The sequence below is a fragment of the Podarcis erhardii genome (genome assembly GCF_964252035.2).
Source record: "Podarcis erhardii genome assembly, chromosome: 5".
NCBI classification, from domain to species: Eukaryota; Metazoa; Chordata; class Lepidosauria; order Squamata; family Lacertidae; genus Podarcis; species Podarcis erhardii.
The window spans coordinates 37,452,738-37,467,176 of record NC_138509.1 but is presented as its reverse complement, the minus strand read 5'-3'; the positions used below and the strand labels follow the sequence as shown (position 1 = coordinate 37,467,176).

Below are 14,439 nucleotides of genomic sequence, written 5' to 3'. Positions count from 1 at the left end.
GCTGGCTCCTAGTCTGTTTTGGGGTGCAGTTCCAAGTGCAGAGTCTTGATCTTTAAAACCCTTAATGGATTGAGCCCAGGCTGCCTGAAATATTGTTTATTCCCTGCCCACACTTTGAGATTGTCCTCATCCGAGGCCCCTAGTTTAGGTTCTTCCAACACCTGACATGTGGTGTGTAACTCTTGGGGGACAAAGCATTTTCAGAGGTGGTGACTCAGCTTAGAATGTTCTCCCCAGAAATATGCTCTGACGGTTTTCTGGCACCACATGAAGATTTCTAATTTAATTTTTTCCTTATATTTTTTGTTAAATTGTTTTATTTGAATATTGTTTTTATAGAGTTGCTGCTTTTAGATTATTTTAATGTAGCAATGCTATTATAAAGCAATGTCCTCTATATCTTTTAGGCTATGCACAGGTCTCCAAATAATACCTGACAGTCTAAGGCAGGCATCCCCAACCTTCGGCCCTCCTGATGTTTTGGATTACAATTCCCATCATCCCTGGCCACTGGTCCTGTTAGCTAGGGATCATGGGAGTTGTAGGCCAAAACATCTGGAGGGCCACAGGTTGGGGATACAATAGTTTGAAAGAACATTTAAAGTGGTGCAAAAGTTTTTTAAAAATTCTATAACATACACTCATGCACATGTATTTTGGCCTACTGTTGCCTTTCATCATCAGACAGGTTTTGTAGGTTTTTGAAACAATTCTGTTTTGAAAACCTGCAAAGCCTGTTGAGCCAGAGGGGGAAGTGGGATCATTATACACACTAGAAGCCACAATCTGTCTATAATCATGTCACCTTCAACTCTTTAGGGGGGGGGGAAATAATATTCTCCAGAACCAGGCCTGCCCAACCTGTGACCCGCCAAGCTGCACATAGCCCACCAGTGGCCATTAGCAGCTCATTCAACCTTCAAGATTTGCTCCTTTGCCTGGCACAGAAAAAAAGAAAGAGAAAACAGGATGGCTGGGGTCGGTAAAAGTCAAGCACCTGGCAGCCACAATGCATTTTTATTTTATTTTTGTGAGCTGTGTTCAGTCTGATGGGTCACAATTTGGGCCAGTCTATACTCAGGTTTCTCTTCAGATCGTATAAATCTTTCGCCTTTACAATTTGGGCCAGTCTGATCTAAACAATATATACCCTATGATCTAAGTGCATCTAACTGGATGACAAATCTAACTGGATCTAACCAATGCATAAACATACGCCTCCCCACCTTAAAAATAATTTGGAGATATTAAGCAACTTAGTATGCAATGCTAATTTTTCTAGAACTGTTGCTTGAAACATGAGAGATCTGTATATTCATGGTGGTTTTGATTCCAAAGTGTTGGCATGGCAACCCTCCCACGGAAGCTGAAGACAGAAAAATTATCTCCGCCTAATCCCTTGTGACATGTCAAACTGATGGGGTTTTGTTTGGTTTTCCCAACAGAAAGAGGAATTGCCTGAACCAAAGGATGTAGAACTTTATGAATTTCGCTTCAGTGACTTCCCCGTTACAGAACATGAGTTGATCAAGTGTGGGATACGGATGTTCTTTGAGATAAATGTTGTGGAAAAGTTCAAAGTACCAGCAGAGGTCAGATATATTTTGCCTGTTTCCCTAAGCCTGTGCCATATGAAACAAAGAACATAGCATTACCTTTGCAGACCTAGCGTGCCATTAATAGTCCTAAATATGAGGCAGATCTGCTCTTGTATATATATTCAGCTGTGGTGCGCCAGGACGCACCATTTCATCATGCAAACTAAGCCAGGGAATAGGTGGCGACACAACACAGAAGAGGCAATATGGCGTGTAGGCCTGACTCTATGTCATAGGCAGGCCCACTGGCACCCTCCATCTTATGCAGCTGCTCCTCATAACTGGCATCAGTCAGTCACCAAACAGGATTGCCCTCCCTTTGCATCAGCTGGGTGTCTGGTGCTTTGGAAACTACTTAAGTGAGCTTTGGCAAATCCCTACTCTTTCTGATGATGATGATGATTTGTATATTAGCAAATGTAAAGCACAATAAAACACCAAACATTAAAAAACTTCCTTATAAAGCCCTGTCTTCTAAAAGTTATGTAATTCTTTATTTCCTTGACATCTGATGGGAGGGCGTTCCACAAGGAGGGCGCCAATACCAAGAAGGCCCTCTGCCTGGTTCCCTGTAACTTTACTTCTCACAGTGAGGGAACCACCAGAAGGCCCTCAGAGGAGGACCTCAGTGTCCTGGCTGAATGATGGGGGTGGAGATGCTCCTTCAGGTATACTGGGCTGAGGTTGTTTAGGCCCAACCTTTACCTATATCATGTCAGACGTAGGGTGGGTGGAGGCGGATTACCCAAAATGGTCTTGCAGGCCAAGATGAGCTGAGAGGGGACTTGACCCCTGGTCTCCTAGGTCACAGTCCCAGACCCTCCAAGTGCCCCTATTTTCCAGGGATGTCCCTGATTTAGAGATGCCCTACCAGTTTCTGATTTGAACCTAGAATGTCCCACTTTTCCTTAGGATGTCCCTGTTTTCATTGGATAAATATTGGAGGGTATGGAATTATCTGACCTCCGAGCCATCTGAAGGCAATCCTGTATAGGGAAGTTTTTTTAAAAAATGTTTAATGTTTTCTTATGTTATTATATATGTTGGAAGCTGCCCAGAATGGCTGGGGCAACCATGTGTGGGTGTTTAAATTGTAAAATTATCACTATGGCATGGGAATTCCTATTTTCATTGGAGAAATGTTGGAGGGTATGTAGTCTAGTATTCTGTTAACGCTACGCTGACACAAAATCAGGATTAATCTCAACTTTATTATAGTACAACCAATTATATAGCTGTGGCAAAATAGCTTTGTATTTTGTTTACAAGACTTAAAAGTACAGAGAATCAAGTGCTTTTCATTTGCCACAGGTGCTTACAAGGTGGATGTATACTGTGAGAAAAGGCTATCGTGATATCACTTACCACAACTGGCGGCATGGATTCAATGTTGGGCAGACCATGTTCACCCTTTTGATGGTATCTTTTGTTTCTCTGAATCTATGCCTAAATTTGTTTTTCATTTGTAACACACCTGCAGAGATGCAACGTTGTTATTTTTTTTTGTTTTTTTTTTAAAACCCTTCTCTTTCTATAGACAGGTAGAATAAAGAAATATTATACGGACCTAGAAGCCTTTGCTATGGTATCTGCAGCTTTTTGCCATGACATTGATCACAGAGGGACCAACAACTTGTATCAAATGAAGTAAGTGGTATCTGTTGACATATACATCTGGAACAACTGTCTTAAAAGTAGGGAACATGATTGGATGGTGGTGAAAAGAAATTGCCATTATCTAAAGCAGCCAGTTCAACTTAGTGCCTAATGGATCAGACCACATATGCATCTAGGCTAAAATCCTCTTTTCTGCAGTGGCCAACCAGGGATACGTAGTAGATAAATTTGCTGTGGTGGGAGCAACATGCATCATTTATTGGTCCTCTTGTTCAGATAGCCACTTATTGCAAAAACAAAACACAACCCCAAGAACCCACCACCCACACTTCCATTCCTCCTTTATATCTACACCATGGGTAGGCAATCACCTTCTAAATCCAGCCCGCGGATGGTCCGGGAATCAGCATGTTTTTACATGAGTAGAATGTGTGCTTTTATTTAAAATGCATCTCTGGGTTATTTGTGGGGCATAGGAATTTGTTCATTTTTAATTTCCCCCCCAAAATGTAGTCTGGCCCCCCATAAGGTCTGAGGGACAGTGGACCGGCCCCCTGCTGAAAAGGTTTGCTGACCCCTGATCTACACAGTCAGTCAAGGAGGGACAGCTGAACTCTGGATTCAGCTTATCCCTTTCATGCATGAAAGTTGAAGTCAATAACTATATTACAACAGGATGGACCAGCAGGAAGACATGTTGGTACTCTATGAAGGAGAATAGTTTCCTATTAATTAAAAGCAAATTAGTGTGGATAAGCTCTACAGTATGTAAGTTCATGGTTCAGAAATACACCCTGTGGATTATTTTAAACTATATAATTGTGTTTCATCAGGTCAGCATCTCCACTGGCAAGACTTCATGGCTCTTCCATTTTAGAAAGACACCATCTAGAGTACAGTAAAACCTTGCTACAAGATGAGGTCTGTGTCTGTGTTCAGGTTATTTATTTTTACTTATTTTGTCCAGAATGTCTGTTATTAGCTACTTATATACAACTTATACACAACAGTACTGCTATCCCTAGTTTTTGTTTTTATTTTGGATGACTAGGAAATACTAAGACAGTTTACTTTAAGTAGATGCATTATTATACAGTAGCATATACACATGGAATAATTTTGTAAACTGTATTGATTTGCAAAAATCTCGATCTTGCAGAGTTTAAACATCTTCCAGAACCTAAATAAGCGCCAGTATGAAACTGTTCTACATTTATTTGAAGTTGCAATCATAGCAACTGACTTGGCTTTATATTTCAAGTAAGTGCTAAATTCTTTTCTACTATAATGCTTTCTTATGAAAATTTAAAATGCAGCTACTGTGGCCATTTTACAATTTTTTAAAACTTTTTTTCTGTGTAGTTTTTCATGTTTTGAGCCTACTAGATTAAAAATGTTTTTAAGTATTACTTTAACAAAGCAAAAACATAAACAATGTAAAAAATAAATGCATTTATGTATGGAATGATTTTTTGTCTGTGTCTCATCATGTGAAAAAAAAAAACTAGTCAGATACCCTGTACACTGTGTACATATTGGTGCATATTTAAACTAAAGGATACCTGAAAAGTGATGATAATGTGATTCCATTGTTAATCTTAGCAAAGGTTTACCTGACAGGGTTAGTCCATTAGGTCATTACTGCAATTAGAAACGCAACGTAATTAACTTTAGTGCCTAATATCCATCAGGGTTTCTTGCTTTGGGCCTCAGAATTCCATTTCAGAGGCCCATGTTGGGCTCCAGGACAGTAAAATTCCCAAGTAGGCTGTAAAAGTGACCATGCGTGCATTGTAAAAGTCACCATATTTCCACAGGAAAAGGACTATGTTTCAAAAGATTGTGGATGCAATTGAAAAGATGGAAAAAGAAGAGGAAGCAATTAAATATATATCTATGGACCCAACCAAAAAGGAAGTAATAATGTAGGTCAATTTCATTTTACCCTTCCTCCACTAAGGCTAGTACTGTTTTTCCTCCTGCTATAAATCTATTATCTTTATTTAAAGGGCGATGATGATGACTGGCTGTGACTTGTCTGCTATCACTAAACCTTGGGAGGTGCAAAGTAAGGTGAGCATCTTCAGAATCTAGTTTGATGTAATTTTTATTGAGAGAAAATACATGAGGCTTTTATTTCAGTAATATCTAGATATATGTTTGATGCTGAAGCATGTGAAGATGTTTGTTGATTTCCAGATTTGTTCCCTATTCTTTTTCCAAAACGAGCTTACTGTAACAATAATAAAGAAATTCAGAAGAGGAGATCCTGCTGATCAGACCAAGGGTCTGTCTGGCCCAAGCACTCTGCAAAGCCCTCAAGCAGATGGTCTTTGCCATCCCAAGCAACTGGTGTTCAGACAGATGTAGGCTCTGGCTCTGAGCTAAGAGCTAAGGCCAATCATTCAGGTTTGGTAATATTTTAAAGCCATCTAAACCATTGGCCATAACCATCTCTTGCAGCAGTGAATGCCATCAGTTAGTGAGTTCCAGAGGGTAGCGAGTAGACAGCATACTATTCATTTCCAGCTATAGATACTGGAGTAACATATTAAATACTTGTAGAATGCATTCCCACATTCTTCGCTGTGATATATTTCAATTCAGAGTTGGATTCAGGACATGTTTGTGGTATTTCAAAACGATCAGAATGTGTGGCAAATATATCTTATTGGTCATTTTTAAAGAGTTATTACTATGATGGCAAAAACACATTCTTCTGCTATGTTTTCTGTTGAATACGGTTTTAGGTTACAATTGCTGTTTAATCTTGAATCTTTCAATAGAAGCCATTATTCACTCTTAGGTTGCCATCATGGTTGCAAATGAATTCTGGGAGCAAGGTGATCTTGAACGAACTGTCCTACAGCAACAGCCAATTGTAAGTGTTTCATTGTAATTATATTATCTATTATATTGTTTTGTTTTAAAAACAAAGACTTCCAAGTATTTCAACTGACAATATCTGCTTCATTCATTTTTTAGCCTATGATGGACAGGAACAAAGGTGAAGAACTGCCCAAGCTTCAAGTTGGTTTCATTGATTTTGTGTGTACTTTTGTATACAAGGTAAGACGAATAATTTGACTGTCATATTATTGTTTTTACAATGTATACCTAAATTTTTAGACATAAGGAATTATAAGAGTCAAATATGTACAGTGGTGCCCCACAAGACGAACGCCTTGCAAGATGGAAAACCCGCTAGACGAAAGGGTTTTCTGTTTTGGAGGTGCTTCACAAAACGAATTTCCCTATGGGCTTGCTTTGCAAGACGAAAATGTCTTGCGAGTTCCTGCGGGGTTTTTTTCCCTTTTCCCCCCCTTTTCCTAACCCTAAGCCGCTTATCAGTTGATCTGCTAAAAGCCGCTAAACTGCTAATAGCCCTAATCCGCTAAGCTGTCAATGGGCTTGCTTCGCAAGACGAAAAAACCGCTATACGAAGAGCCTCACGGAACGGATTAATTTCGTCTTGTGAGGCACCACTGTATGTTAAATGGTTACAACTGTGCATGTTTTGAACTGTTGAGTCTCCTAAAACATCTCCTACTGGTATTACTCAGAGCTTTTCATATCAGGATGTCTGATCCGCCCTACTTTTAAAAGTTTCCTTTCAATGTAAATAGCACCATTCTTATCGTATACATAAACTAAGGACAGAATTAGATTTTCATCAGCAAGTGCATGATTTCTAATCACAAATTTGCCTCGTGGGGCATTTACAGGGGAGAACCCAACACTTACCCTCATTTGACTGGGAAATCAAGTTTCTAAGCCAGGCTGGGGGAATTAAACCCCTTCTGCCCATCAACCACTTATTTTTGACAAATGCTACCTCATCCTGGCTTTGCACATCAGAAACCTTCCTGCTAGCCAACTTAGTTCTGCCCTGAGATAAATATGTTTGTCACCGCAGCTTGCCAGCTAATGGCCATCTTTAGTCTGCACATGTCAGAAATGTCTGTGTTACCACTGTAGATACACCATTTCACCATGAAAGGTCAGTTTACGGATCTGCACTGTTTACTTAGGAATTCTCAAGGTTCCATAAGGAAATTACGCCTATGTTTGATGGTCTTCAAAACAACCGGGTGGAATGGAAGTCGCGAGCTGACGTGTATGAAGAAAAGATGAAGAAGATTGAGGAAGAAAAGAAAAGGCAGGAGGAAGAAGCTGCCAAGAAAGGTTAGGCATATAAAAATGTGTTCCTACATGCATGCACATGCTTGTGCAATTTGGGTAACTTTGGCTGGATTTGGCATTCAAGGCTAAAGTCTGCTGATCAGCACTTAGTGGTAAGTAGGGATGGAATGGGCTGGATTAAGAGATTCCATGAGCTGAGCTCTGCAAATGAAACCTTCGACTCACAGAAGGGGAGAGAGGCAATTTTCAACAGTTCCCCTTTCTGCTTGCTACTCCTCCTTCCACCCCATAAAATGTGTTCCAGAGTGCATTAGGGGCTCTGGAACACCATGGAAGGTGGCAGAAGGAAGGTAGACTTGGTTGAAAGTCATCTCCTCTGCAGCTTTCATGAGCAGCAGCCATTAGTGGGACCCTAACCCTTCTGTGAATAGAAGAAACCTCTGGTTTTGCTGCTGGAACAGCAAGTCGTCTGGTGCTTACTCTTACCATGTTAGCTCAGTACACCTTTTGCTCAGAGTTCGTCTTCCAGGAAGCACAATCGCAAGTCAAACACCTGTGTTACATGTGCCCCAGTCTCTGAGTGGTAAGAGATTTCAGGAGTGCCAGGCAACCCTCAGGTTTGATTTCCTGAGAATGAAGGTCACTGGAAACTGTGGTGCCACTGCAAATGCTAGATGAGCACTCCGTTGTAGAGAGACCAGTCCTGCCAAATGTAGTGTGCAGGAGGAAGCCAGCAGAGAAAGCCCGCAGTGCAGGGGCAAAGGTAGTACACTCTCCTTCCCACCATGAGTTCCCCCAAGCGTTTCAGCAGAGAAAAAAGGACCTGCGTGGAGAAGGAAGAGAATTGTCCAATGTACGGTGTGTGTGTGTGTCTTCAATCTATTTTATGTGCTCAGAGGTTGCCTAAGTGTCTCTGCCTTACCATGTCATTAGCTGCTGTATAGGCTGCAATCTGATATCCACTTACCTCAGAGGAAGCCTTATTGAACTCAGTGGAACTTACTTCTCCGAGCAGATATGTACATGATTGAGCTGTTAGTGGGGAAAGTGGAAGAGTCACAGTAGCATGAATTGCCAGTTTGAAAATCCTTAGCAAAATCTCCCTTTGAACATTAGAGAAATCAACTGGTGTTGTTATCTGTTGAACTAGACATCTATTTCTAGCCTAAGTTTAAGAAGTGAGTCTTGGCAGAAGGAAAAGGAAAATGGCATGAGCAACTGAATCGACTTCATCTTGTGATGCTTTCATAACTTTTTTAAAATGCCTTGTTCCCTATGAGGATACAATACTTAATTTTCATGCTGTTCCTTGCACAAACCTGAGTCCAAAACAAATAGTATCCTTGCCAAAAACAACAGAAAATGCTGTTGTATCTGTTACTCCAGCTGCAACGACAAGTTCATGTTCATGTTTGCCTTCTGGACTTGATATTTCCCAAGTTATTAGCAAGACTCATAAAAACGCAGTCAGCCCAATCCTGCTAAGGAGATCTGCATAAATAAACAGGCTTACCACTTACTAGATTTGTAACTAAGAGTATAGGATCAGGTGCAAGTGAAAAAGTCTATTCATCTGTACTTGACTGCCTTGAATAAGATGCATATTCCAAAGTGCATTCCATTGTGCATGTACATTTTCCCATGCAACAAGGTATGTGGTAATATCTTGTGGATATATAGCTAGGGCTACATCAGGGCCAACAGCTAAGCTGGTTCGTAAGAACATAGAAATTGGCACCCTACACAATTCATTTTTTCTTTTAAATGATGAGATTCTTTTGCCTTTTCTCTTCCTGTGAAAAATGTGGATGTGTTTGGGAAAGTGCTTTGGGTCTTTGGTCCTCTGATCTGCTAATTTTAATTTCAAAAAGAAAAGCCGCCTTTAAAAAGCATCTTTTAAAAGTAGGTGAAGACAAGATAACATGGAAAGATTGCTCCTCTAAAAGCTAAGAAAATATTATTTTTGGCAGGATGTATTTAAAATAGTCTGTACAATATTCAAGGATTATTATTAGTCATTACAGTGTTACAGTGAAACAGTAAGCTCACAAAATCAGGGTCTTTATAGAAAGAGATCAATGGTCTAAAAATTGTAGAGTAGTAGAAACACTTCAGTTTTGTATATAGCATGTAGGGACCATTCAGATACTTCACTGATACAACAGTGCAATCCTGAAACATTAGGTAGGCTTGCCACTGGAGTTCAATATATGATTTGGATTACACTCATATCTTTGGACTACCTGGTTGTGATGCTGCATTGAATGCTTGCCTTTCAAAATAAAAACAAATTTTATTTGCTGAACCACTACAGTGGAAAGTTCAGAACAGAAAATAAACAGGATGATATGAGATATTACAAAAATTAAGATCAATATTTTGAATATCATGCTGTTAATTTTAGGTAAACATTCTAGAGGCTAGGCCACTGATCATGTGACGTGTTTCAATGCAGGTGGAAAGGGTCGAAAATAACCTAGTAGCATGGTGATCCACAGCTTTCAAATGTAAGTTTTCATTCTAATGTTGCTATGTTAATTTACATGAACCAGAAAGCAACAATTTGCTTTACTACAAAGAGAAAAACTATGAAAAATTAAAACCTGTGGAATCATTTGAAAGACGTTGGAAGCAATAGAAAAAGAAGTTTTAGGGTTTGATTTTGAGATTCAATAAAAGTTTTTGGCTCGTCCCCCCCATGTCATCTGTATTCAGGATAAAAAAAGGTCCACTTTTTTTCTTCCCAAAGAGTTTGGAGGATTATATCGACCTATGATTTAATTTTCTGTCCTAAGACCTTTCATCAGCTACAATTTTGTCAATGCAGTTAAGTATACCTAGTTGCTGAAACTTTCCAGGAAGAGTGGTTCAGTGTGTGTTTGTCCTTTGAAAAGTTTTCATACATTGTGCCATACCTTAGGTGAATAATATTTGGTTATTAGTCATCAAGTTGCTAAATGGTTATTCATCAAATGGCACAATTGCTGATAATGTGTTGAGCTTTAAAATGGCCAAACACACGTGCTTTTCATGCCACAAAGTAAACACCTGTAAAATATCTAATGAACACTATTAAAACACACACACATCACCTCAATAACCCTTTGCTTTCTGCTTTTTATTAGCTGAAGCAGCAGCAGCAGCAGCAGGAGGAGGAGGCGGCGGTGGTGGTGGTGGAGGAGGTGGAGGAGAAGAGGGCAAATCAAAAACATGTACAATTTTATAACTGACTTCAATGGCACTAAAAAAAAAACATCAAGGACAATATTTCTGCTACAGTGGAAGAAATCTAGGAAGATCTTCAGTGAGCCTGGGGATTTCTCTGAAACATAAAGTAGCATACAGTCCAGTCCTTACTTGTCTGCCATTTCCAGTGGAATCAACAGTGACAGCATTGGGAGGAAACTGAAAAAAAATCACGACGAATGGATGAAATATAATCAGAGATTAATTTGTACAAGTGGATTATGGGTTCATTTCTTGGGTTGCTGTCATCCTCAATTTATACAGAATGTTTTTTATTAAACGAATTAAAGCTGCGAACTGTCAGGATTTTTACACTATTTTCTGTCAATTTCATATAAGCATCTCTACATTGCACATCTTGTAATCCCATAATTAGTAATGGAGAACAATAGGTTTTATATTATGTTTAGCCCTTTCATCTGGAATTATTTATCTTCTTTTCCCTGTACTGTTACAAATAAAGTTGCAGCAGATGTCATGTTAGTAGCTGTAATTCCAGCATCAGATTTGTGCCTATAAACAGACCTATTGCACATGCATATATACACCTTGATCCAGAGAGTTTCAATGGGTGCAGGAGCTGTAGTGCAGAGGTGAGCAGTCTTAAGGCCCGCAGGATCGACTTTGCTTTTTTTACTAGCATACCGAGGTTCACCAACCAGAGCCAGATGGTTCAAGAGGGAGGACGAGTACTCAGAAATAATGACAAGGCACCTCTGTCCACTCATGGTCTCCCACCCAAGATTTGCTTCAGAAGCTTAACTTAGGTGTTGTGGAGGGGGGAGCCTGTTAGTTACTGCTATCAGTTATCTGAGAATGAGACAACCTTGCCAATTTCCCAGGGATCACAACCAGCCTTCAGCCCACTCCAGAGCAGATAGGGAGAAATCCCATCCACAAGAGCTGCCCTTTTCTTAAAAGGAGGTAGTAAATCTTTGCCCATTATTTTGCATATGTGGATCTGTTGGATCCACTGAAATGAATGGAAGGTTCATGTACACACAAACTCTTGTGTTCTGCTAATCGCCTCTGTAGTGTGGGAGCTACTGTAGTGTGGCTCTTTCCCACACTGAAAAGATACAATCTGAAACCTGAGACCACGTTGGTGGAACCCATGCTGTATATCGTTCATCTTCACACCAGTATTCCCGTTTCCATACCCTTCTCACATAACTTGGCACTTCCCATGATAGCTTTGTGGTACAAAATGAATCGTGTAGTAAAAAGTATGTGAGAAGGCAGGCTATCTGTTAAGAAATCACACAAACACAGCAATTTTATCGGTCATAACACTAGATCTTGGGGTCATCCAATGATGCTGAATGTTGGGAGATTCAAGATAGGCAAGAGAAAGTACTTTTTCACTCAGCGCATATGGAATTCATTTCCCCACAATGTACGATGACCATCCACTTAGCTGGAGGATAAGGCTATCAATGGCTATTAGCCAAGGTGTCTATGTTCTGCCTCCCCTGTTGGAGCCATTATGCCTCTGTATACCAGTGGCTGGACCTGCTTGTGGGCTTATTATAGGCATTTGGTTGGCTACTGTGAGAACAGGCCGTTAGACTAGATGGGCCTTCGCCTGATTTGCCAAGCCTCTTTTGTTCAAATCAGCAAGGGTAGTTTATAAATGGACATCTGTCTTGAAAGCAACCCCCCACCAAAACCCAAGTTCAGTCCTTGAATAAGCACTAATTCTCACTCAGTAAACAATGTAAAACCCTTCTCAACCCAGTTGGCCAAAATCTAAAAGCCTGAATGCAGCTCACAGGCATTTGTTTCCCAAAAAGCTTCAACCACCATGCAAGTTAAGCTAATAGTTTTAACTCCATGTGCATATACAGATGTTGTATATGGAAAACTCTGGCCATTACATAGGATTGAGCATCCAATCCATATCTATTTATCTTTTTAGAGTATGCTTGATCACTATGGGCAAAGGAAATATATTTCATTGATAAATCTTTATCTGCTGTGCACCAGGTTACTGAAATTAAAACACAACTGCAACAATTTTTTCAAATGTGCTATGACTATGATCCTCAAATCATTTTAGTATCAGATGTTTCGCTAAGCCAGCCATTTTGTTTTTATACGTCCAAATAGTGGCAAATACCTTAGGGGCAGAAACTCAAATACAGCTGTACAGCACCTGCTTTCTATAAACTTCTCAACATGCTACAAAAATGTTTCCGAAAAGGGTCAAAGCTATGCAAAATACAAGAGTATCCCAATGATACAGTGCTTCATTAAAATTTATCATTTGTTCAATTATTGATTACTGGGCCAAATATTTTATGCAGACTTTTACAATGCCATAAAAATATATAACTATATTATTTTTCTGTATTAAATATAGATACAAGCAAGAGATACTAAGGTTGCTGTTGATCATATACTTTGTATTAAAACAAAAAACAGCATATTAAATATGTACTGACCATTTTTTATAACTGTACTGGAAAGACCTACAAGAAAAACTGGACCTCGACAATGGATACTTTATAGTGTTTGAAGCAGCAGATATCGTAGAGGACTCTTCCAAAGCCCTGAGAGACATGTTACACAGATGCAAGCTGATTGTTGCTTATTGGATTTGGCTCCCAACCAAACTTACAAGAAGGCAAAGATTTAACCTTTAAATCCACCTTCTTACCTAAAGAAGCCTTCACACACAGACAGCTACCTTTCTTTGCTATTCAAGGACACCCTTAATGATTTATCTTCCTTCTGTGTGCATGAATGCTGAAAAATATAATGAAATAACATTAAATGTGTGTAGAGATGTTCCAATATTCACTCAAGCTGTACACCAGGGTAAAAACATGTTCATAAATATATTGCGAATATGTTCAATTAGTGTTATTTTTTTAAAAACTTCTGGTCTTTTATTACCTGGCATATTTAATTGTCTACTTTCAAAATGATAAGCACACTACTTTAAATATAATTGTTCCACGCACCCCCCAAAAAATTAAATGTAAATGTCATGCAAAAATATGCTAATTTCTTTTTAAACCTTATTTCACATTGCTCAGGGACCAAACAAGATAGTTATTTTCGAGCATATTATTTATTAGAAGCATATGGTAAAATGGATTTAAGATATGTTGTACTTTGAACAGGGGAGAAAGAACCAGGCTGAAAGGTTGTGTGTTCTCGTCTTGCTGTATGCTCAGGATTACATTCTAAAGGAAGATTACTGTTCGTTCACTGCTAAGGGGATCAGAAATCATGGATAATGCTTAAGCCGCATGTACCTTTGCCCAAGGCAAGCCATCTCCTCGTTCATTAAAACAAAATGTGACAGTTAACTTAGTTCCCAGTATTACGTATCTATCCTTCAGAAATAGCTAGCCATACAAGCGCTCATGCTAGTCTCACGTTTGATCATCAAACCTAATCATTCCCTCTAACAGCAAACTTTAATAGCAAACTGACTGCTAACATGTTTGCAGTCAAAACAGAAGCGCTGAGGAAGAAGAGGAAGGTATCAGTGACACTGGGTAAGTTCTGAGGAATGCAGAACTACAAAGCAATAAAAGGCCCCAAAATTGCCTCTGCAAATTCATTTGGTTTTTTTTTTTTTTTTTGAAGTGAACATTAATCAGCTGCTGTGAATCTAACCTGTTCATCAGAGAATGCTGAATCTTATCATAGTTTTTGAATGTAGTATATCACATGGAAATAATCTCTTAGGTTAAACTACTGCAAAAAAAAAACCACACAAAAAAACACAATCTTATGCCAGATATCTAAGTGAGCCTGTGAAGAAAAGTTGTGCTAGATAGTTCTTATGCAATTAAAACCGTATTTAAAGAAAAGTCAGATA

General features: G+C 39.3%; 1 protein-coding gene across 4 annotated transcripts in view; it reads left to right on the top strand.

The window, feature by feature from the left end:
• PDE6C (phosphodiesterase 6C) overlaps positions 1–10,763 on the top strand; it is a 40,350-nt gene extending 29,587 nt beyond the window's left edge. Inside the window, exons 12-23 of one of the 4 annotated variants that reach the window (XM_081863948.1) lie at positions 1,446–1,592; positions 2,910–3,017; positions 3,136–3,245; positions 4,049–4,136; positions 4,375–4,475; positions 5,033–5,140; positions 5,225–5,288; positions 6,022–6,096; positions 6,201–6,284; positions 7,247–7,400; positions 9,814–9,865; positions 10,484–10,502. In XM_081863948.1, the coding sequence (XP_081720074.1) occupies positions 1,446–1,592; positions 2,910–3,017; positions 3,136–3,245; positions 4,049–4,136; positions 4,375–4,475; positions 5,033–5,140; positions 5,225–5,288; positions 6,022–6,096; positions 6,201–6,284; positions 7,247–7,400; positions 9,814–9,833 (1,059 nt within the window). In that variant the 3' untranslated portion in view covers positions 9,834–9,865; positions 10,484–10,502. The other 3 variants (XM_081863946.1, XM_081863945.1, XM_081863947.1) reach the window with 3 other exon arrangements.
• Positions 10,764–14,439: the final 3,676 nt, after the last annotated feature.